This window comes from Phaethon aethereus (assembly GCF_964289735.1).
Source record: "Phaethon aethereus genome assembly, chromosome: 2".
NCBI lineage: Eukaryota > Metazoa > Chordata > Aves > Phaethontiformes > Phaethontidae > Phaethon > Phaethon aethereus.
Genome location: NC_138582.1, coordinates 170885896 through 170907913, shown reverse-complemented (window position 1 = coordinate 170907913; position 22018 = coordinate 170885896). Strand labels below are relative to the sequence as shown.

Sequence of the window (22018 nt, the reverse complement as noted above, 5' to 3'; positions counted from 1 at the left end):
TCATGTTTCCAGCGCTACGTGCAGTCTGTGTCAAGGAAAGAAAGGCTTGAAGGTGCATAAGCTGCAAACGTGGCTTCTTAATGCAGGGGTTTTGGCTCCTTGGACTGATGAAAATGAATAGCAACACATCCCAGAGAACATGCTAAAACAAACTAGACCTTCTTTCCTACTGCCAGAAACCTCCTCACATCCTTTATCTGACAGTCTAGACAAAAACCTGTCAGGCAGTTTATGTCTACAGCAAGTCAACGTAAAGATTCTTTCCCTGTGAAAGGATCCTTTCAGCAGCCAGCCGTAAATGCCATGATTACAGGTCTGGGTGTTTCACCTTTCCTCTTTCAGTATGCAAAGAATGGGAATAACCTTCTGAAAACTGGAACTAAAGTGGCTGTGCTGGAGGATGGGCCTCCAGCTTGGCCAGGCATGGGGGAGCTTAGACATTCCCATGGATGCTGCTTCCTTCCCTTCCCTGGCTCCTAGGTCTTTGCGCCTGGAGCGGTCGGTGTTACCAAATACTTGTTTTGTGCACGGCGTCGAGGCTGAGCAGTTGTTTGGTTACCTTAATGAGGAGTCATGGGGTTTTGGAGCCTATTCAAGAGTAAAGCCTTGTGTCAAATGCTCTGGAGCTTTGGGATAAGCAGGCTACCTGCTTCTAGCTGCTGTGACATGAGTGTGCTTTGCCAGTGTAGCTCGGGACAGACCTCCGCAGGCTTTCTGTGTTGGTGTGGATGCTGTTTGCTGCCATACATCTCTCTGTCCTGCCCAAAAACCTCAGTCCTGTGATCCTCTGTCACAAAGCTTTCCTTGGTGGTGGTGACGTCTGCTGTTGGACGGCCCTCTTCCCGTAAACCTCACTTTTGTGTTCACCTGTGCTGCAAACCCTTGGAAAGTGAATCCACAACCTTGGCTGGCTCTGGAAGATGCCAAAAGGTTGCACGCTCTGGTTTTTGGCCAAAAACTTCTTTGACACTTTCCTCAGTGTTGGTGGAACCAAAGCTAGTGGCTTTACTGGGGTCTTGGGTGGCCTACAAGTGGGAAGAGACCTCAAATGAAAAACACCAGTAAGCCAGAACTTCACCTATTCTGTGGCTGCCTAGTGGTAGTGTCTGCCTGTGACCTCCCGGTGGTGGCCATCTACCTCCTGGACCTGGACTACTGATCTCTTCCACATGTGGGGCCTTCACCTCTGCTGCTGCGGCTTTGAAGAGGCAGCTGTGCTGGGGAATGTCGTCCTTCCGTCCTTAAAATCGTCCGTGCAGCCGGTGGGGTCCTGGGAAGACTGGGAAGTGGGACGACATGCATGGTCTTAGGGGGGTGGTTGTATCGAAGCGTTGATTGATGCTGATGGATCTCTGCAAGAGTCATTTACCTGGATGAAGGACCGTGAGTAACGGAACTGCTCTGGCCAGGCTTGCTGGAAAGGCCCACGGACCACAAACCTGCGTGGTGCTTGTGGGAGCTGGGGTGATGCTGGCGCTGAACACGCGGAGGAGGAGCAGAACCTTGCTGGGGAGAGATGCACCCAACTCTGCTTTTGAGTGACCTGCGCAGAGCTGGGAGCTCAGGGGGCTCGGTTCCTCGAGCACCATTTAATACACAAATTAAAATGGCTGCATTACTCCTGGCTGCTTCCACGACCTCGTTCACTGCGTGGCTGTGTGACTGGCTGGACTGGCGCAGCCGAGGGAGGCACAGAAATGGTGGGAGCTGGGCGAGACCTCCTGGAGCTGGTTCTGATGCTGGAAAACCTTGAGTCTTTGGGTGCTTTGGAGATGGACGTATGGCAGCCTCCTCTTTGGGGGTTTGTCTGCATGAAGCTCTGACTTCAGTGTGACTCTGGAACTTAGGATTAGGACTCAGGGAGAAGACCCTGGAGGTTTAGTTTTGGACAAAAAAAAAAGCTTAGGGACATGAAGCAAACGTTTAACCTCAGAAAGAAGGCAAGCGTTCAAAATCCTTCAGTTCTGATACCTTGGATAGAAACGTGTCAGGCAAATCGGGGATCACTCCTCTGCACCGTGCTTGTAAATAGGGTACTAGATCTAGAGGTTCACTTCTTGGCATAAATAAACATTTATCTTGCAAGCAGCTGATGTTAATAGTATTGAGTAGGAGAGGGCTTAATGCATGAACCGAAGTAATCTAGCATCCTGTGTTAACGGCAGTACGTGCTGCTAAAAACTGGGGAAATGGGTGAAAGGGAGCAGGGCAAGTGAGCTGCCTTCCTCCTCCTCACCTCGCTTCTCTCGGCTCACCTGTGTGTAGTCGGTATTTCTCCAGGAAAGGGGAGGACGTTGCATCCTGAGGAACTGCTGGAGCCAGGAAAGCTGGTAAGCTCGTGTTTCCCTTTCCCAGCCAGAAATGGAAAATACGGTTCTGCAGCTGAAGTGAATGGACTTACCTGTGGCCAGGCAACTCCAGCGCTTTTTCCTGTTAAAGCTCTGCTTTTCTTGCTTTCTGCACTCTGGTACCTTTTTGATCTCTGAATTTTGGCAGGACCCCCTGGAAACTGTGGAAAAACAGGAACCGTCCCTCCAAAGTGTGCTCCTGGTACTGATAAGGCTGCAAATAAGCTGATCTTACCACCCTTTTCCCCTGCAGTGCTAAAAGTGAAAGGCTGTTCGCTGGTACTGATGCTGCGCTCCTTGGAGACCCTCCTCTGGTCGCTGTTTCTAGGTGCTGCTGGTAGCGGCAGAAGGCTGTTTCCCACTGCGCAGAGCAGAGGGACAGAATCCCCTCCCTTGCCCTGCTGGCCGTGCGGCTTTGGGTGCAGCCCAGGACATGGTTGGCTTCTGGGCTGCAAGCGCACATTGCTGGCTCATGTCCAGCTTTTCACCCACCAGGACCCCCAAGTCCTTCTGGGCAGGACTGCTCTCCATCCCTTCATCCCCAGCCTGTGCTGATATCGGGGGTTGGCCCGACCCAGGTGCAGGACCTTGCACTTGGCCTTGTTGAACCTCATGAGGTTCACACGGGCCCATTCCTCGAGCTTGTCCAGGTCCCTCTGGATGGCATCCCATCCCTCAGGCATGTCAACCGCACCACTCAGCTTGGGGTCATCTGCAAACTTGCTGAGGGTACCCTCAATCCCACTATGTCATTGCTGAAGATATTAAAGAGTACTGGTCCCAGTACGGACCCCTGAGGGACACCACTCGTCACCGATCTCCACCTGGACATTGAGCTGTTGTCCACTACCCTCTGGGTGTGACCATCCAACCAATTCCTCATCCACCCAACAGTCCACCCATCAAATCCATATCTCTCCAATTTCGAGAGAAGGATGTTGTGGGTGATTGTGTCAGAGGCCTTACAGAAGTCCAGATAGACGACATCCGTAGCTCTTCCCTTGTCCACTGGTGTGGTCACTCCATCATAGAAGGCCACTGGGTTGGTCAGGCAGGACTTGCCCTTGGTGAAGCCATGCTGGCTGTCTCGAATCATCTCCCTGTCATGAGGGCAGGGCAAGATACAGGGGTGCGAATTGTCCCTGGATCCAACCAGGAGTTCTTGCCTGTGGATGGACAGAACCTGATCGATATCTAACCCAGTGTCTACTAGCATGTCACAAAGTCAAGACCCCTCAAAATCAACGTATGTCAGAGGGGAGAGGCAGTGAGGATGTGCTGGGTCTGGATTGCCTGGGCAAAAAGGTATTGGTGCCTCATCTTTTGTCCACAGGGCTGAAATTCAGCTTAATTTGTCCAGTTCTGCAGATGTGGATTCCTGAAATCAGGAAAGGAGGCAGCAAGAGATTAAATCAAACTCGGGACTTGCTATTTCATGAGATCCTGAGCTGCTCATACTGCAAAACAGAACAGCCTGGGCTAAAGCCTAGCTTAGGAAGTACTGCTCTTAGAAGAGGAGGATTTAGTCGGAGGCTGTATCGATGCTTTTCCTTCCCTCTTGCCGAGGAAGCCGCTTGCTCGGGGGATCCTCTGCAAACTGCTAAGCTGAGTCAAGGCAAGCCTCCCGCACGTCTCTGCCTCCGACCTCTTGCTCCAGATGTGTCAGCTAAGCCTCGCTCGGCTGCGTACCCGGAGACGAAAGCCGTGGGCGGAGGGCTGAGCCAGGCGGTAGGAATCTCTTCGGGAGGAGGAACAAGGCTCTGCTAAAAATAGCTGGGGAAAATTCCTTTCCTCTTGCCTTAGAGGAAAATCCTGTCAGGGAGGCTGGAGCCTGGCTTAGCTGGCGAGGCGGTCTGAAACGTGAAAACAGAGCTGAGCCTTGTTTTGGACGTGGGTTTTCTGCAACTTTTGCCTTTAGTCTTGAGTTGCTGCGTTGTTTGGGGTTTTTTAAGACTGACTTGTGCACCAGCTCACTGTTGTGTTTCTACATTACTTAGATTTAATAACATGTTTGTTTGAAGGAGCAGCTTTGAAATCAAATACAGTGTTTCTGGCTGAAGTATGTATTTTTTTTATTTATTTCACTCTGATACCACTGATGAGCATCGGCTCTGCATCAGCTGGGAGCTGGGGAGGAGTGAGACGTCCTGGGACCAGCGGGGACCACTCGCTCCTCCTCTAGTTCAGCCCAGTGGAGATGAAGCCAGGTCTCATGGAGCCACGTGAGGACCTGGAGAGGCTGTCCCACCAGAAGACTACAGAGGCTTCCCTACAAAGCCGGTCAAAATGATCTCGGAGAGATCCCTGTGCTGGCTGGGCCTGAGGAAAGCTGGCTGGGGTTAGAAGGGGGATGAATGACTAACGTGGCACAAAAAGAGCTGGAAACCCACCCACAGGGTGGGGTGAGGAGGGACAGTCACCTCGACCAAAACCCTTCCTTCATGCCCTGGTGAGCACAAAGCTGTTTCTACCTGGTGCTAAAACACAAGAGTTGCACGTTACCTGTTCTGCAGGCAAGGCTGCAAGAGGACTGTAGCCTCCTTGTCGAAGGAACTGAGCTTTATCCCTCTTCTTCTGCCCCCCAGCACATCAGGTTGTGGTCTCAGATGTTCAGCTCCTCAAGGAGAGGAGGGGACACCGCTACAGTTGCCCTTTCTGATGGTCAACTTGCAGTAAGATCTTGCAGCGAAGAAGCTGTGTGAAGCTGAGAAGCAAAGCCTGAGCATCGCTGGCTCTGCCAGTCCCAGGAACAGAGCTGTCTAAGAAAGCTCTTCAGCAAGACGTCAGAAGAGCTGCAGGTCCCCTGGTGATCCTTTGCATCCTCCTTGCTTAGATGTTCCCTGAGCTTCAGTGTCTGCTTTAGGCACAGGTAGGTCCTTGCCCACGAGGAGGCTGAAGTCTGCAGCAGCAGTGGGGACCTTGCCGCCTGGATGACACTCCTGAAGTTGGAGCGTGCTCTGCTTGCTTTGGAAATCGCCGGAGGACGCTTCCGTACGTTGTTTCTCACTCCGCCTGCAAAGCTGTGGCTAAGCAGCTGGGCTGATGCAGAGGAATTTTGAAACACTGTCCTGGCCAGCCAGCTGGCGACGCGGGAGACCATGGACAAGCTTCGAAGGTCCCGTACTCCAGCATCCTCATCCTGGCGGGCGTCCGTGGAGCTCCACACAGTGAGACGAAGCCGAGGATGCTTTGCACTGCCCATGCGCCATGCCCGGGTGCGGGCGTTGCAGATCTGGCTTCAGCGTCCTCCCAGTGCCAAGGGGAAGGGTCTGCGGCTGTGACCGTGGCTTTGCAGAGGGGCAGAGGCTAGCAAAGGTCAGGAGGGTGGGTGGGATCTGGCCCTGCCTCCTGCTCCCAGCCTTGGCAGTCAGTCCGCAGCTTTGGTCTCAATTAATTTTCGACTCTGTGCCTGGCATCGTTATCCAGAGCACCCCTCTTAAATCCTTGCTGTAGCGTTTCACTAAAGCTGATAAAAAGCTGAAGCTGTTCTTAGCTCTCGGCTTCAAAAAGGAATCCCTTGAGTAATGTTTTAATTTAATGTTTTAGCATCCAGAGATTTTTGTGGGGAGGAGAGCAGCTCTTCTGCAGCGACGTTGGTCTGCCAAGTTCAGTGCTGAACCCGCAGCTGCCCTGTCTGGAGTTTCTCAAACCAAATGCCTTCACACCCTCGTCTCGCTGTGCCTCCCATGCAAATAAGTCCCGCAACGCCAGTTTACCACTTCATCAAATGCTTCCTTTGACAAAAACTGGAGGAAAGTGAAATAAAAAGGCTCTGGGAAGATGTTGCTGACTGGTGTGCTGCAGTGTTGATGCTCTGAACCCCGCAGTGGGATGAGAAGGAAGCAGCAAGTGGCACATAACGGGAACATGTACCATGGGTGGTTTTCAGTCCAGACCCCATATGGAGCTTCGAGGGGGTTCCCAAGCTGGCTCCACTGCACCTCCTTGCAGTGGTGGGGTCTGAATGGTGCATTTGGGGGTCCTGGGATGGCAGGGACCATCCCATCTTACTGAAAGCTGTTTTCCTGCTGAGCACGTCAGCACCAAATGACATTCCTCAATGCAAACACCTCTGTGAAGTTAAAATGTAGAGAGGGTCCTGCTCCTTAGGCCGTGCTGAAACAGCCTTGTGCCCCTGCTCAGAAGAAACCCAAGGCTCTTGCCCGGGGCCGCGGCTGTTGGCAGCGGGCTGGGCGCTGCTGCTAATCAAACAACTGCGAAACTGCTTGGCTTTGCTGCCTGCGTTGCTGAGCCGCTCATGGTGCGTGGGATTTTGGCCTCCGCTTGGATGTTTGGGTTGTAGAAGACAGTTGAGGGTGGTCTCCTGAGTGACTCAGTCCTCTGCATAGCAAGGGCAGGAGCAAGCGCCTCCTTGGACCAACCTCCTGCAAGTCCAAATACGTAGGTGGCTTCTTTGGGGAAGAGCTTGAGTACTGGCCAAGTCAAAGTAAACCTAATTACAGGGACAGGGTGGTGTAGAACAGGTCGCATTTACCCGAACACCTGTAGCTGCTCCCAGTACTTTGTTGCACCCTTTTGCCTTGTTCTGGTCCAGGACCAGAGAAGGTCTTGGTGGGCCCCAAGGCGAGGGTGAGCCAGCGACACGTCCTCGTGGCAGGAATGGCCACCAGCCTCCTGGGCTGCCCGGGGGCAGGGGTGATCTCCGGGAGCACTGGGCTCCCAGTACAAGAGAGGGGGATGTACTGGAGTGAATCCAGCAAATAGCGAAGGACCTGGAACATCTTCCATACGAGGACAGGCTGAGAGAGCTGGGACTGGTCAGCCTGGAGCGGAGAAGGCTCAGGGCGATCTTATTAATGTATATAAACCCCTCGTGGAGGAGAGTGGAGAAAAGGAGGATCTGGGCTCTTCCCAGTGTCAGGACAAGAGGCAACGGGCACAGACTGAAACACAGCGACTTGTATTCAAGCGTAATAAACTTTCTTTACTTGTGAGGTGGTCGAACGCTGGACAGGCTGCCCTGGAGGCCACAGGTTCTCCATCCTTGGCGATGCTCAAAGCCTGATGGATGCGGTCCTGACCCTCTGCTTCCCCCCGGTACCCCTGGCCAAGCCTCTCTGCCCCTAAGTGCGTGATGCTGCCCTACAGACCTGGCTGTTAAGGATGGAGGAGTGGGGAAATCCAGCAGTTACGGGCTGTGAAAGATCTGCAGGCTGTTCCCGAGGCAGCAGGGCATTTGCTGGGATTTAAAATGGTTTTTAAGCAGGCGCCGCTGTAATCCCATCACTGCCAGCTCAGGAGTTGAGCTGGTGTTTTATTGTCTGAGTGACCTGTGGCAGTTTGCAGCTTTGTGTTTGGAGTGTGTGTTTGTGTTGAGGTGGCGTGAAGGAACAGCAAACGCAAAGGTCGGTGTCAAACCAGGCTGTTTTCTGCTTTCTGCCTGGGTTTCCCGGGGTCTGAGCCCTGACCCAGCCCCTCGGTCCTGCCTGTGTTGCCATGCTTCTCTGTGGAGCAAAGGAATATAAATAATAAACCCTTCTTTTGGCAGGGCTGTGCGCTTGCTGCTTTACTTTGAGGATACCGAGTACGTACTCATCACGCGTCTGGCTTTCCCAGATCATAATTCACAGGCACGCTCTCATTGCCATCAGGCCATGGAGCAAAGCTGAACCCTCAGAGCCCGTGTTTTCACGGCATCACCACGCTGGAGGCTGCTTGGAGTTTATTTCTTAAGAGCCAAGTCTTCTCTAAACACGCTGAACGTGTTTTTTCTTGCTTGGTTTCACATTTTATTATTACAGGCACGTCGCGTGACTTCTTGTCCTTCCACGCGTGCCACTGTGGTCCTTTTCTTCGTTTCCTCGTTTCCTTTGCTGGCAGTAAGCTGACCCAGAGCCCCTTTGGGCTTGGTTAATTATTTCACTCGCTGCCGTATCACGTGCTCCCTTTGTGCAGATGCTTCCTCCGCCGAGCCCAGCCTTCACATCATTGGTGCGCTCAAGGTTGGCTTTCTGCTCCGCTCCGGAACGTAGCCTGGTTCTGGGGTAAAGCGCTCTAGGCTTTACCCTCAGGGAGCCTGCCCTGCGTCCCTTTGGGAGCAGGATAACTGGGTTTGGGGTGCAGGCTGTCCCTGGGGACGTGCAGCATGCTGGCCAGCAGAAACACTGGGTGGCCATTTGGAGTTCGATCTCCCTTAATCTCCATGCAGATGTGTCGGGAGAGAATTAGCTTTACACATTTCCATTTGAGATAATCCTTTGGAGTGGATTAAGAAGCTGTTAGGGAGAGGGATGCTCTTTCTCCTTTGTGTTCGGCTCAAAGGGTTGAAGATATTTAAAGGGCCTGTCCAAGACCTCACTGATCTTTTGAATGGATACGGCAGCTGAGCCCTGGGTGAAAGCAGCCCAAACTCCAGCGCCGGTGGCCAACAACTAGAACCAGCTCCGTCCCCCGTGTCGTGGCATTGCTCAGCAGCACAGAAGTGGGGCAACACCTTAATATGAGCCCTGTCCTCCTGCGTGCGCTCATGGTCCCAGAGGTGGCTTTTCCAGGATCTTCTGTAGCTTCTGAAGCATGGGAGAAGGTCCTGGTCTGCTTTGTGGTCTGGCATTGCATTGATCGGGATTTAATTCCTGGCTCTGCCACGAACCACTGTCTGCCGGACGGCATTCAGCAGCAAACCCCCTCCCAGAAATTTTCCCAAAAGCCCTGATGCTCCAGCCGGAGTAAAGGCAATCTAGATGAAGGGCAAATCTTCCCTTTTCCCAGAAATGGCTTTCTTGGGAACTCTGAAGCCCAGTGAGAGCTGGGGACAGGATGCACTGCTGGCTGGGGGTTGCAGCGGGGCATGGGGTGGGTGAGCAAACCCCGATGAGGTGGGGGGTTTTTTGAAGTCTGTGCTGTGAGACGCTGGGGGCGTGCAGAGAGCTGCAAGCGCTTTGCTGGGGTATTAATGAGGTTGCAAACTCCTTTGATTTAACTCCTCATGTCCGCAGTCACCTCGAGAGCTTTCGAGGGCAGGAGAGCATGGAGCTTCCTTCTTGAACAGCATCTTGAAGGTTTGAGGATAGGTTAGTACTGAGATTAGCACCGATTTAACAACCCCGGCCCTTCCACGGAGGGCAGCCCACCCAGGGCTTTCCACGGAGCGGGACAGCAGCAGGTTCTGCTGCAGTGAGCAGTGCCAGCCCTTGCAGGGAGCTGCCTCGGCCATCATCGCACCTCACTGGCGGCTGGTCTCCAGTGACAGAGGGGCAGATAGTTGCAGACAAGTCCTAGTGTAGGTGGTGGGGTTGGTGAACCCCCCGTTATGTGTTTTATTTGCTTTAGACAGGAGAAATGGCATCGGAGGGACGAATCACTCCGACACAGATGCAAGCCTGGGGTGGTGAGGAGTTCTCTGGACCGTGCTGTGTCTCCGTCTCTCTCCTGACAGCTCGTGGCTGTGTCCAGCCTAGGCTGGGGGGCTTAGCCCCAGGCTATTGCTGGCCTCACAGGCTTTTCTCTGGAGGTTTGTCCTATTTCCACTGAATTTGCAGCCCCTGGAGCAGCAGCAGGCAGCTCGGCCAATGTGACCTCTTCCACACAGGCCACAAATCCAAGGAAGGGCTGGCCATGGCCAGGAGTGTCCCTGGGCCCGGGGGTGGGTTTGGGGGGATGCTGTTGAGTTCCAGTATATGTGAATGTACATGGGGTGGGCTGGGGCTCCCCAAAAAATCCAAGCCCAGCTGCTGTTCTTCACAGAGCCCCCTGCCTGATGTCGGTCTGGCCTCACAGGCTAAACCCAGCCATGAGATGCTCTCTCTCAGTTAGTCAAGTCTTAAATGCCTCATTAAGTAGATGAAATAACTGTTTTCCTCCTGAATTTTGGAGCCAGAGCAGCAGGAGCCCCTGAGGAGTGACCACCGTGGCCATCCTCTGCCGGGGGTGGCAGCTCTCCATGAAATGCCAAGTCCTGGCTGGCACAGGGTGTTCACGTAACCCCTTCCCTCTCTCTTCTCCCGACTTCAAGACATAAATGCTTTTGAGACGCAAACGGTGGAGGGTGTGGGAATGAGCTCCCAGCAGCTGGGATGGTCTTTTTGGCTGAGCCCCGCTCCCCATCCCAGGGGCTTCTGCAGCAGATGCTCAAGTCGTTCTGCCACAGAACTTGTCTCCAGACAGGGACCAGGGAGACCCGCAGGGAGGTGGGCTGGGAAACCACCTTCAGGGATTGGGATCGTGAACAAGGATGGGGGGAAAAAAGAAAACAAACTTATTTTATGGGTTTTAAGGAGAAATGGGATCCTTCTTTCCCCAGACCTACTAACTAGGCAGCGTGCCGGAGGGATTCAGTTCCATCCCAAGACGAGGATCTGCTCGGTGCAACAGATCTTCGGGTGCTTCTTCTGCAGCCGACCTTGCCTCTGCTTAACGGGCGGATTTCACCAGGGAAATCACCGCCTTCGCCTTTTTAATTTGATTCTCCGTCTGTGAAATTAGCAACTCGTTTTCATTAGTCCTCTGAGCCTGACTCTTGGGCTCACGTTTGAACCCAGCAAGGCTCGCTTGAACACTTTGCGCTTTCCCAAAGTGCCTCCTGGGACGCCTTGGCTCAGACGGGGAGCTCTTAACCTCATTTCCAAGCTTTCCTTTTCTAATGTGAGCGAGAAACTTAAGGACTCAAAATAGGGGCCCTAAAAACCCTTGGTCTCCATAGATGTTGTTGGACCTTGGAGAACAAAGTAGCTGTGAAACTCGGAGGAGAAACCAGGGTTAAGGACCCCTGTGGGCTAGGGGTATTTCCATCCTGGGTGCAGCCGGGTGCGAGTCCAAGATGTTGAGGGGTTTCCAGGGGCTTAGGGGTGCAGGAGATGGGATAGCGTGGCTGGGAGCCAGGAATGGGATTGAGCTTTGCAAAACGGGCTTCTTCCCCTTCACCTCGCCTCACGCCCAGCCCCGTTGCTGCCAAACCTTACCGATTCTTCACCAACAGCTTTATTTTGTCGCTGTTGCTGTGTGTAACAGAAGGAAGCTGTGGTTATCGCACTTCCTGGCCGCGAGCTGGCAGGCAAATGAAAGCTCATGAGTTTGCTAGCCCTTTGGCACGGGCCGTGAGCTTCGGAAGCCCCTGAGACAAGGGTAGCAGCTTCTCCCTCCCCCCGGAGGTGCTTTCGGTGAGCCACCAAAGGCTCCGCGCCGGCACGGTTTGGTTCTGCTCTCTGTAGCTGGGTACTTCGATGGAGAACGAGGTAGGTGCTGGTTTTAGATAGGCTCCCAGAAATGCAGAAGCTGTTGTTCCACGTTGCGTCATGCCGGGTGACGCCTCTGCCTGAGATCTGGGCTCCCCAAATCCTCCTTCAAGGAGAGCCTCTGGGTCTTCCACTGGGCTCGGGCACGTGGGGTGGTGGGGAATCCCTCTGCAGCATCTTCCCAGCCCTATGGAGGCTGCCTGCATCCTCGAAGGAAAAGCGAGAGCCTCTTCTGGTTTGCTCCGTGCGGATCGGGCTGGATCCGGCAGCCTTGGCACAGAGAGCTGAACTGAGCCGCAGCCGTCGGACCCCGGCTGGTGGAAGGGGACGTGTCCAGGGGACCGTTGTACAGCCCTGACCCCGGCGGCAGACTGCTGCATCTCTCCGCTTTTGATTCCTAAAGGATACTGATGGAATGAGATCTTTACGCAGCGGCAGCCAAGGTTTGGGGTTGGACACCCTGGTAGTCAGTGTGGCAGAGCCAGGGTTGAGCCCCATGCTCCGGTCTCAGCAAAGAGACCTGTTTCTTTCAGGATTTTCTTCTTTCTGGAGCCAGGAACGGTCTCCCGGCCCCTCGGCAGGAGCCAGCTGGGTAGCACAGCACAGGAGGATGCTCCGTTTTGGAGCAGGGATGCTGCCCCTAGAATCTGCGGTGTTTGTCAGTGCGTGCCCTGCTGCTGTAAAGGCAGAGCTGTTTCACGAGGCCAGCATCACATAGCTGTGTTTTCTATCCCTTTTGTCCTATAAACTCACTCTATTTTTATCTCCCTGGTCCAAGGCATATTTTTTCAGGGCCGGACTGTCCCCGACGTCCTTGTGGTGCCGGGCTCACTCTGGGATTTGGTGAATACTATTCAACCAGGAGCTTTTCTATCCCACTTTCCCATCCTAGTACAACAGTTTCAATTTATTTCAGTCTGGCTTTGATCTCTCTTATTCCTGTAGATCTTTCATGCTCGTCTACACTGAGAAAAGCAACGAGAGAGGCTGAAGCTGCCTGACGGGAGCAGGTCCCACGTGTGCACCTGAACCCGGCACATCAGCTTCTGCATGGGCAGGGACGCTGCTGGGAGTAGGTGACGTGGTGGTGGCACTCCCCCACCAAATGTAATGTCCTACAGCAAGGCTGAAGCGGTTTAGATGAAGGGTTTGCAGTTCTTGACGGTGGTTTCCAAGGCAAGGTCCTGCAGTGGACGGCGGCAAGAGACGGAGCTGAGTTTGCAGGGGGCTGCTGCTCTTTGAGGCCGCAAAGCACTCCACGCTTTTCTGAGCAGGAGCATGTGGTTTATGTTTCATTAATTTGCCTTTCAAAGCATCATTTCTGCCTTTGCAGATCATGCAGTCCTTTTTCTTGCCTGTGAGACTCGGGAAAGCCAAAGCGTAGTTACCCTGAGGGGTGGGAAGCTGGTAAACTTGGAATTGGAGAAGTCCATGCACGCTCCCGCTCGTTCAGCCGTCGGGCAGGCTGGCGTGGAACTCGGCCGGGGCTCTGCCACGGGTCAGCTGTGCCACAACAGCCCCGGGGCCCGCAGCATTCCCAGGCTGGCCGCCCTGCGCCGCGGTAGAAGGACGGTGGCAATGCTCCCTCTATAGCTGGGAGCCCGTGTGTGCACGCTGCTGCCAGCTGGGCTGGTGTTGGCTCCCAGTTTTTTACCAAACCCAGCACTGAGTGGTTCAGGAACCCCAAAAACCTGTTTTTCCCAGGGGAGGCCGTCTCCTGGGTCACGTACTCCTGTTTGTGGGTCTCCCTTGGGACTTCAGGCAGGTTGGCAGCGTCTCCGCCTTTTCCGTTCACAGTCCTTCGTCGCCTGAAGTCGCTCCCTGCAAATGCTTGGGTGAAATACAAAATTGCGCCGAGGTGAGGAGGAAGCCTGCCGGTTTTCTGCGTGGCCGTGACTCGCTCACTCTTACAGCTCTCAATCTGAATATTTATTTGTATTTTTTCTTAACTGAAAGGCGCACAGTGAGTTTGGGAGAAAAAAGGGCCCGTTTTGGTAAGGGGCGCTTAGCAGTGTTCTTGCAATATGTTGTGGGAAAGTGGTTTTCAGCAGAAGATCACACGCTCGTGGATTCGTAGCTCTAAACCCAGCCTGTCTGCAGGGTGATTGGGGCTGGTAAAGCCAGGCTGTGACTGCGGACGTGTGGGCTGGAGGAGCGCTGGGCAGCGGCTGCTGCCCGTTTGCCCCCATTTTGGTGCAGAAACTCCCTCTCTCGCCCTTAACCCCGACGCTCTGCTGTTTCTCTCCGCAGCCTGGAATAGTGTCTCCTTTCAAACGAGTCTTCCTGAAGGGTGAAAAAGGTCGGGATAAAAAAGCCCAGGAGAAGGTTACGGAGAGACGGCCGCTGCATACGGTGGTGGTGTCCCTGCCTGACCGCGTCGAACCAGACGTGCTGCTGAATGACTACATCGAGAAAGAAGTGAAGGTAACGCGTGCCTGGCTGGGGCTCGTATAGAACTATATATAGCTATATAGCGTTAGGATAACTTAAAGGCATGAGAGATCTTCCATACACAGGTGTATTTAGCAGCTTCTCAGCAGGGGCTTGGGCACCAGCCCTTTGCACTGTCTTGATGGTGTCTTTCTTGCAGCAGCTGGCATGTTCAAGGCCATGCTTATGCTGTGGTAACAGTTTGGTTCTCTTTTTCCAGTATTTAGGTCAACTCACATCCATCCCAGGGTACCTGAATCCCTCCAGCCGCACGGAAATCCTGCATTTGATCGATAATGCAAAGGTGAGCGCTCAGCCTGTTGATATGACCCACTCCGTGTAGTCTCCAACACACAGCATGGAAAAATAAAAGGCTTGTTTTGGTTCCTTGGGGCTGGGTGCTGGTCTGACTCGTGTCCTTCACCCCATGGGAGGGAAGCCCCTTACCTGACTGTTACCAAAGGGAAAACAGTTCAGCAAATCAATGGAAATACATTTATTTTAGAGAGCACACCAGCTCCCGGGGCAGCTGACCCAAGAACACGATGCTGTCATCAGTCTCTCTGCCTACAACATCAAGCTGGTGTGGAGGGATGGAGAAGATCTCATCCTCAGGGTCCCCATCCATGACATTGCCTCCGTTTCCTACATCCGAGATGACTCCGCTCACTTGGTCGTGCTGAAAACAGGTAAGCTGTGGCCACCACGGGCAAGCTGTAGCCTTGTATTTTGGGGTTCCCCGTGTGTTTTGGGGCTGTGGGGCTGAGCCCTGCAGCAAGCCAGTGTTACCCTCGTGTAGGATGGCAGCCAGCCTGACCAGAAACAGGACAAAGGCGATGCTGGGTGAGAACAAACCAAAATAATCAGTGTCCTTCACAGACTCACAGAATGGTTTGGGTGGGAAGTGACCTGTAAAGGCCACCTAGTCCAACCCCTGCCATGGGCAGGGACATCCCCAACCAGAGCAGGTTGCTCAGAGCCCCGTCCAACCTGACCTGGGATGTTCCCAGGGATGGGGCATCCACCACCTCTCTGGGCAACCTGGGACAGGGTTTCACCACCCTCATGGGGAAAAATTTCTTTCTTTTATCTAGTCTCCTGCCTTGAATTGTTTCAGTCTGTCTTTTCCTAGGGGGGTGGAGGAAGGACTGGGTTTACATGTGTTCCCCCAGTGGTGCTGTGAATCACAGAAGAGTGAGCACACTGGGGGAGATGAAAGATACTGGGTTGTGGCTGGAGATGAACTGCAAGCTCACATATAGCTTAGAAATTCCTCCTGTACCCTGTCCTTCAGCAACTGCCAAGTCCCGAATGAGACCTGTAATTTACTGCCTCTTAAAAAAATTTGGGATCTTAAAGCGGAGTAGTTTGTTCTGCATTGTCTGTCCTGCTCCAGTCTGTGGGGTCCTTTGTGAATGTCAGCAAGGAGAGGAGGTAGAAGCAGACTGGTCCCCACACGTGTCAGACCTGCCCCGCTCTTTGCAGCCCTTGTGCTGGGAGGATTTCATCGCGGCGCTGGATGTCTAACTGCCCGTGTTGAATAACCAGGGTGACCCCCATCACTTCTGACATACCTCACTTCTTGTAATAACCAGGGAGGACCTTGAATCAGTCCCCAGCAGCTCTGCCTGTGTCAAACCTGTGTGGTTTTAGGGCTGGAGTGTTTGGGGAAAGCTGAGCTACTTAGAGGATGTAATGAGAGAGAGACTTATCAGATTATAAACCCCATGACAGCAAAGGACAGCCTATAGGATAAATAAGTGACTTAGAAGGCTGTAATTCTGCTGATGGATTTCTGAGGCTGGCTAAGCCATGGAAATGAAGCCAATGATTTACAGAGTTGTCAGAAACCAGCTCTAAATTATAGGCTTTTCATTCAAGATTTTCATAGAATCATAGAACCTTTAAGAACATCGAGTCCAACCAGCACGCCAGCACTGCCCAGCCCACCACTGACCATGTCCCTCAGCACCGCGTCTACACGGCTTTTAAATCCCCCCAGGGCTGGGACTCAGCCCCTTCCCTGGGCAGCCTGTGCCAATGCCTGACCACTCTCTCAGTACAGAAATTTCCCCCAACAACCCAATCTAAACCTCCCCCGGCGCAACTTGAGGCCGTTTCCTCTCGTCCTGTCGCTGGTTACTTGGGAGAAGAGACCAACCCCCACCTCACCACAACCCCCTTTCAGGCAGTTGCAGAGAGCGATGAGGGCTCCCCTCAGCCTCCTCTTCTCCAGACTGAACACCCCCAGTTCCCTCAGCCGCTCCCCATCAGACTTGTGCTCCAGACCCCTCCCCAGCTCCGTCGCCCTTCTCTGGATGCACATTGCCCTTCTCTGGGCTTTGGCCCTGTGCAGTGTTCCGGTGGAGTTCCTGGGCTCCCAAGAGCTCCCACCTCGAGGGCATTTTCTCCTGGCTGCGGGATCCCCTGCCCTTCTGCTTCAGGGGCTTTGCTCTCCCCGCGGGCAGCCTGCTGGGAGGGCAGCTTGCCATGTGAGGACTCCTTGCTGTTGTCTCCCTGCCTCGACCTTTCCCTCATGACTTCTCTCTTTCTCAGCTCAGGACCCCGGGATCTCCCCAAGCCAGAGTCTCTGTGCCGAGAGCTCCAAAGCCCTTACTTCAGGCTCGCTGTCTGAGAGCGGGGTGGTTCCCGTTGAAGCTTGTTGCTTGGTGGTCCTGGCTACGGAGAACAAAGTAAGACACAAAACACTTGATTAAAACTGTCCCACGTTGGGGTTGCCTCCAGAGCCGCTCTCTGATTGCGACGACGCTGGGACTAGGATTGCTGGGAGGTTTTCTGACCCTTAGACCCGGGTGGCCACAACCTCTCAGGTTGATGGTGGAGACCCTGGAACCCCAGGGTGGCCTCATCATGCTCTCGCCAAGCATCCCCTCCATTACGTGACCAGATGCTTACCTGGCCGTCCGTTGTGTGGCACACATAGGCCCGGTTTTAAGACTGCAGGGTGTGGGTTGGGCTTTGCTGGCTTACAAGGTGGTACCTGGAGGAGGAAACCTGGTCCCTGCTCCAGCCCTGGGACCTGATGAGGACTCGAGAGGGTATCTGAACATGGTTTTCCCTCGGTGGTGGTGCCTGCTGCCCAGAGCTTTCTCCAGCAGCAGGAAATCTGTGAAGACAGCTGAATGTCTCCCACAAGAGGGTTTTACTAGCCAGGGCATTTTCCTGATGCTGACCTGGACATTTGTTTCATCTGGTGTCTGGATCCAGAGATTCTGATCTCGGCCTGTGTGCTCCCACTTCTACAGCAGGAACCCTTTGCCTCTGGAGTGGAGTTTTGCTCATCTTGTTTCCAGCTCTAACACTCTCTGGGGTGCCTACACCTGTTTGGGATGTAGGTTACGTAGCCAGAGTCCCAGGGGGCTGAACCAAGGAGTAGGACAGAGCATCGACACGAAATCTGGGTGCTATTTCATAGCTCTGAGTTGACAGCTGAGCACTCGATCTCCTATAGCCCGGGTCTGACCGGCTGAAGGGAGCTGGGATGCTTCTCTGGCAGTATGGGAGGATGACGAGGGGTGATACATCTCAGAAGTTTGTCTCCTCTAGCACTGCTCAGGGGACAGCAGGAGGGAGCTGAGGAGATTAGAGGTTTGTCACCTCCAGCTCTGGAGACCCTGGAGGTCAGGCAGTGTCCTGGATCTTGGACGAGTGCGTTCCCTCTCCTCGCTGGGAGGACAACACCCTTACAAATACAGCACACCACTGTCCCATGTGGTGTGCCCGCCGTAGGGAGCCAAAGAGAAAGGCCACCACGGTACCTTCTGCCTTCCAGCAGCCCTCCTTTGCTCCCTCCCCAGGTGACTGCCGAGGAGCTGTGCTCACTTCTCAGCCAAGTCTTCCAGATTGTTTACACTGAGTCCACGATAGACTTCTTGGACAGAGCAATATTTGATGGGGCGTCCACGCCGACGCGGCACATGTCCTTACACAGCGGTAAGTCTGTGCTCTCCCCTTTTGCCTCCATCTTACCCAGCTTGTCTGAGGGTATCTCCCCATCTTCACCAACGTCCATCAGCTCTCTTCTGCCACCATCGGAGGTCAGAGCCAGCCTGGTGGCTTCCCTCCTGCAGGGTACTGGGGAAAAAAACCCTCCTCTGCTTCAATTGCCTGTGAGTTGGAAGGGCACGAGGGCTTCCTCCTGCCTGCAGATGTTTCCCCAGCTGGGCTGTGGGACATCAGCAATCATCCTTGTCCCTGTTCTCTGTTCACGGTGGATGGAAGGGCTTAATAAAACAGTGCTTGGTCCCTCCGCGGTTCTGCGTCTCTGCCGGGTCTGTACCCAGTCCTGGCACCACCCCGCTCGGCCTCGGCCCCACTGTCTCACCGTCCAGCCGAGACGGCTGAGTTGGAAGTCAGTGTGCGTGTAGGTCATGGATTGGGAAAAGCACCGAATTTCTGCCTCTTCGACTCCATGTCTCGAATGTTTTCCTTGCAGACGACTCTTCTACAAAAGTGGATGTTAAGGAATCTTACGAAACGGAAGCAAGCACTTTGTAAGTTGTGTGGTACGCTGAGCTCGCTGCGCACTCGGGCTTATTAGTGCAGCCTCACTGCCAGGTTTAAAGCCCCCGAAGCAGGAACTGCTGCGGTCTGCACATTGAAAAGCTTCTGCTCAGTCTGGCTGAAACATTGGACGATGTTTTTACTGTCCGCATGTGGAGCCGTGGTCCCTGCCGCTGCAGCATCCGTGGCTGGATTGTTCTGCCGCCGCGGTTTGCCAGAGAAGGTCACGTACACAGTGTATGTGCAGTCCCCTGCGTCAGCAAAGCGGGGACGCGACGCTCGCCTGGCTGCTTTGCCTTGGTGAAATCCAGCTGGAGTTGGGAGAAACGTTTTCCCCAAAGCCCTTTGTTTTGGAAAGGTTTTTCCCTCCTGAATCGGTGATTGCTGAAAACATTGGCAGCGTTTGTGGGCTGAAAACCTGACACACAAACCAGTTGTTTAAAATTGACTGATGCTATTTGAGAATTTCATGTTTAATGCCAGAACAAGGTGGTTTGAGACTTTTTCCCTCGCTGTTCCAAAATGAGAAAGCAGTTGGAGGGGGTAGCACGTAGGGCTTCATTTTCAGCAGGTCACCAAACCGATGTAGTTCAAGTCCTCCGTGCCGTGGGAGCCTTCGGACGCTCCCGGGCGCGGAAGGCTGCCAGCCTTGTTGCAGAGAGAGCATGTCTCCATGTGCCTCTCCGCAGTTCCAGGCTCTCCCATGCCGTGACCTCCAGCGACAGAGATGTAAGAAGGTGTCCGAGGAGCTCTGGAGGACTCATGGCCTGTTTGCATTTCAGTTCCTTTCCAGAAACTTTGGATGCAGGTGACAACTCCCCCTCTTCCTTCTCCACGCAACAGTCTCCACACGTTAAGACAGTCAGCGAGAGCGAGCTGAGCACCACAGCGACAGAGCTACTCCAGGACTATATGATGACGGTAAGGGTGCCCTTGGGTTGCAGGACGGTGGGATGGAGGAGTTTTCTTCCCTTTAGGGTGTCGGAGTGCTCTTGGGATTTGGGATTGTTGCCTTGGCGTGTAGAACATGAACCCACGCTGGTGTCGAAATATCTCCTCTTCCTCCTTTTCACGCAGATTGTGCTCGGAGGCCACGAGAGCCCACGTTCAGGTCACATCCTTCTCCTGCAGGAGCATCGCTGCCCCCTTGTCCCTTCTCACTGCGCTGGGGCATGTCATGCCTCACGAGTCACGGCCCTGCGTACACTCACAGCTTGTCCCCGTTTGAAAGCTGCCAGCTCAGTTCTGGGTCGCACCAGCCTCGGCCGCTTTTCCATCGGGATGAGCTGGTTCATTACCGCAGCTCTTATCAAATAGCAATAAATCCAGTAAATGCCATTCCCAGGCTTCCCATCATCTCTTCCCCCTAAAAAAAAAAAAAAGCAACATTTGTGGTGCGCATCTCTTCCGCAGCTCCGAACGAAACTCTCTTCCCAAGAGATCCAGCAGTTCGCCATGCTCCTCCACGAGTATCGCAATGGGGCTTCGATCCACGAATTCTGCATCAACTTGAAGCAGCTCTACGGGGACAGCAGAAAGTTCCTGCTCTTAGGTGAGTGTCAGCTGCCAGGGATGCATCGTGGGCGACCGACCGGAGGGCGGGAGCCGGCGTCGGTCTGCTCCCGAGCCCCGGTGATGTGCCTGGTACGGATCGGCGATGCACGGGCTGTCCACCTGGGCAGCCTGACGGGATGCGAGGGGCTGAAGGCGTGGGTGGCACAAATTCCTTGGGGTGTCACCAAGCGAGGAGCATCGTCTCAATCCCTCTCTCCTTCAGAGATACCTCTTTCCTGAGGGCAGCTGGATCCATCTAGCTCAGGCGACTGTCTCAGAGGCTTGAGTCATCCCTCGAGATGCTCCCCTCTCCCTCCTGACTGCTGGGGGAGCCTGGGTACCTCCTCCAGCCCAGGCACCCGGCTTTTCCGTGCCTCCTGGTAGCAAGAGAGGGCTCTGGTCCCTTGGTCCAGGCTGTTCTGGTGTGGGCTGTGCTGTTTATCCGGGCGTATTGAAGCTGTGTTCCCTGGAGGGGACTTTGCAGTCCTGGAGGGAAGGTGTGCACCCTGGCGGGGTGCTGGCCCTCCCCTTCCCTCCAGGGAGCCCCCCCTGCCTCGGGGGCTCTTCGAGCCCTTCCTGCTCAAACTCCCTGCTTTGATTTGCCTTCAATAAGCTGAAAGAGCATCAGTACCAAGAGCCTGTGCCTGACCCAGTGTCTCTGCTCCAGCCCCAGGGCAGGCAGGCTCTGGGCCGGGTGCTGAGCCACCCCACACCCCAGGCAGCAGGGCTGTAGGGCCGGCACCCCACAAACCAGCGCTGGGGGGACTTTCAAACAGAGCAGGGACCACAAGGGTGATGCCGGCCATTGCCAAAGGGGTACGCCTCGGGGTTTCCCCCTCTTAGCAGATCTGCCGAAAGCACTGGGGGTCGCTCCCTGGAGCAGGCGAGCCTCAGGGAGGGGGGCAGCTCTCGGCACACTCTCCTGCTGGCCGGCTTTCTCTTTTGTGCTGGGGATGCGGCAGCGCAGCCTGCGCCGGCACAAAGGCCTTTTCTTTCAGCGGTGCGCACACAACCACCGTGCCTGTAACATCACCGCTAGCGCAGCCGGCGCAAGGCTGCTGTACTGGCGGGCTGAGGCTGCGTCTGCCCCGGATCACCGACAAGCGGATCCCACTTGCTTTTCCCAGCCCATGCGGTCACACTAGTGCCGCACTGTCCCACAGCAGAGTGGGGCTGAGCGCTCCCCCCGGGTTTGACTGGGGTGGGCGGTGGGAGACAGAGGTGAGGAGCAGCAAACCTTCTGCCCAGGCTCAGAGTATGCTGGAAAGCTCCTGTAAAGGTTTTTCTTTCCGTTTTTAGAATCTTAGAATCATTTAGGTTAGAAAAGACCTTTAAGATCATCAAGTCCAACCCTTTTTGAGCAGCCAGAGTTTTCTTCCAAGCGGCTGGGTAGCGGCTGCAGGGGCATGGGACTGCAGGACGAGGGGAAGCAGGGGCCATATCTCATTTTTGGCTGGTGAGGATATGCACCGTGGAGGGGGTAGGGAGAGACACGGTGCTTGGCAGGGCAGCTGCTCCGTGACTGCAGCTGGAGCAGGATGGGGCCCAGCTGGAGGAAAAGACATTTAAACACGACTGAGGACCCTCACTCTACCTTTAATTACAAAGAAAAAACAAGTTATTGAAAATCCTCAAAGCATCACGAGCAGCGTGCCTAACCTGCGCCCCGCTGACCCTCTCTGCTGCGCAGCGGTGACAGCTGCCCCACGGGGCACGGGCCGAGGGAGACGGGACAGATGCTCCTCCAGGCGCCCGAGTCGCCGGCTGATGCCGGTGCAGCAATAAGCTCGGTAAAGCTGAGCAATATGTTTCGCCGAGGAATTAGCAGACGATCCTTTTGAGCTCAGAAAAATCCCACTTGAGCAGGATTTTGTCCTCAGTGGGCAGCGGCTGCAGCTCTCAGGAGTGTAAGTGGGAGATGTGGCCACGACCCGGAGACTCCAGTGTTCCCGGTCCCACCCTGTGCTATTT

At 54.4% G+C, this 22018-nt stretch overlaps 1 protein-coding gene across 1 annotated transcript in view; it reads left to right on the top strand.

Moving 5' to 3' along the window:
- CCM2 (CCM2 scaffold protein) overlaps positions 1-20433 on the top strand; it is a gene marked incomplete at its 5' end in the record, with an annotated part of 36694 nt that extends 16261 nt beyond the window's left edge. Inside the window, 8 exons of the mRNA XM_082015170.1 lie at positions 13790-13963; positions 14190-14273; positions 14475-14658; positions 16526-16662; positions 17788-17923; positions 18426-18483; positions 19276-19414; positions 19907-20433. Of these exons, the coding sequence (XP_081871296.1) occupies positions 13790-13963; positions 14190-14273; positions 14475-14658; positions 16526-16662; positions 17788-17923; positions 18426-18483; positions 19276-19414; positions 19907-20287 (1293 nt within the window). The 3' untranslated portion in view covers positions 20288-20433. The remainder of the gene's footprint in view (positions 1-13789; positions 13964-14189; positions 14274-14474; positions 14659-16525; positions 16663-17787; positions 17924-18425; positions 18484-19275; positions 19415-19906) is intronic.
- Between the last annotated feature and the right edge of the window lie 1585 nt (positions 20434-22018).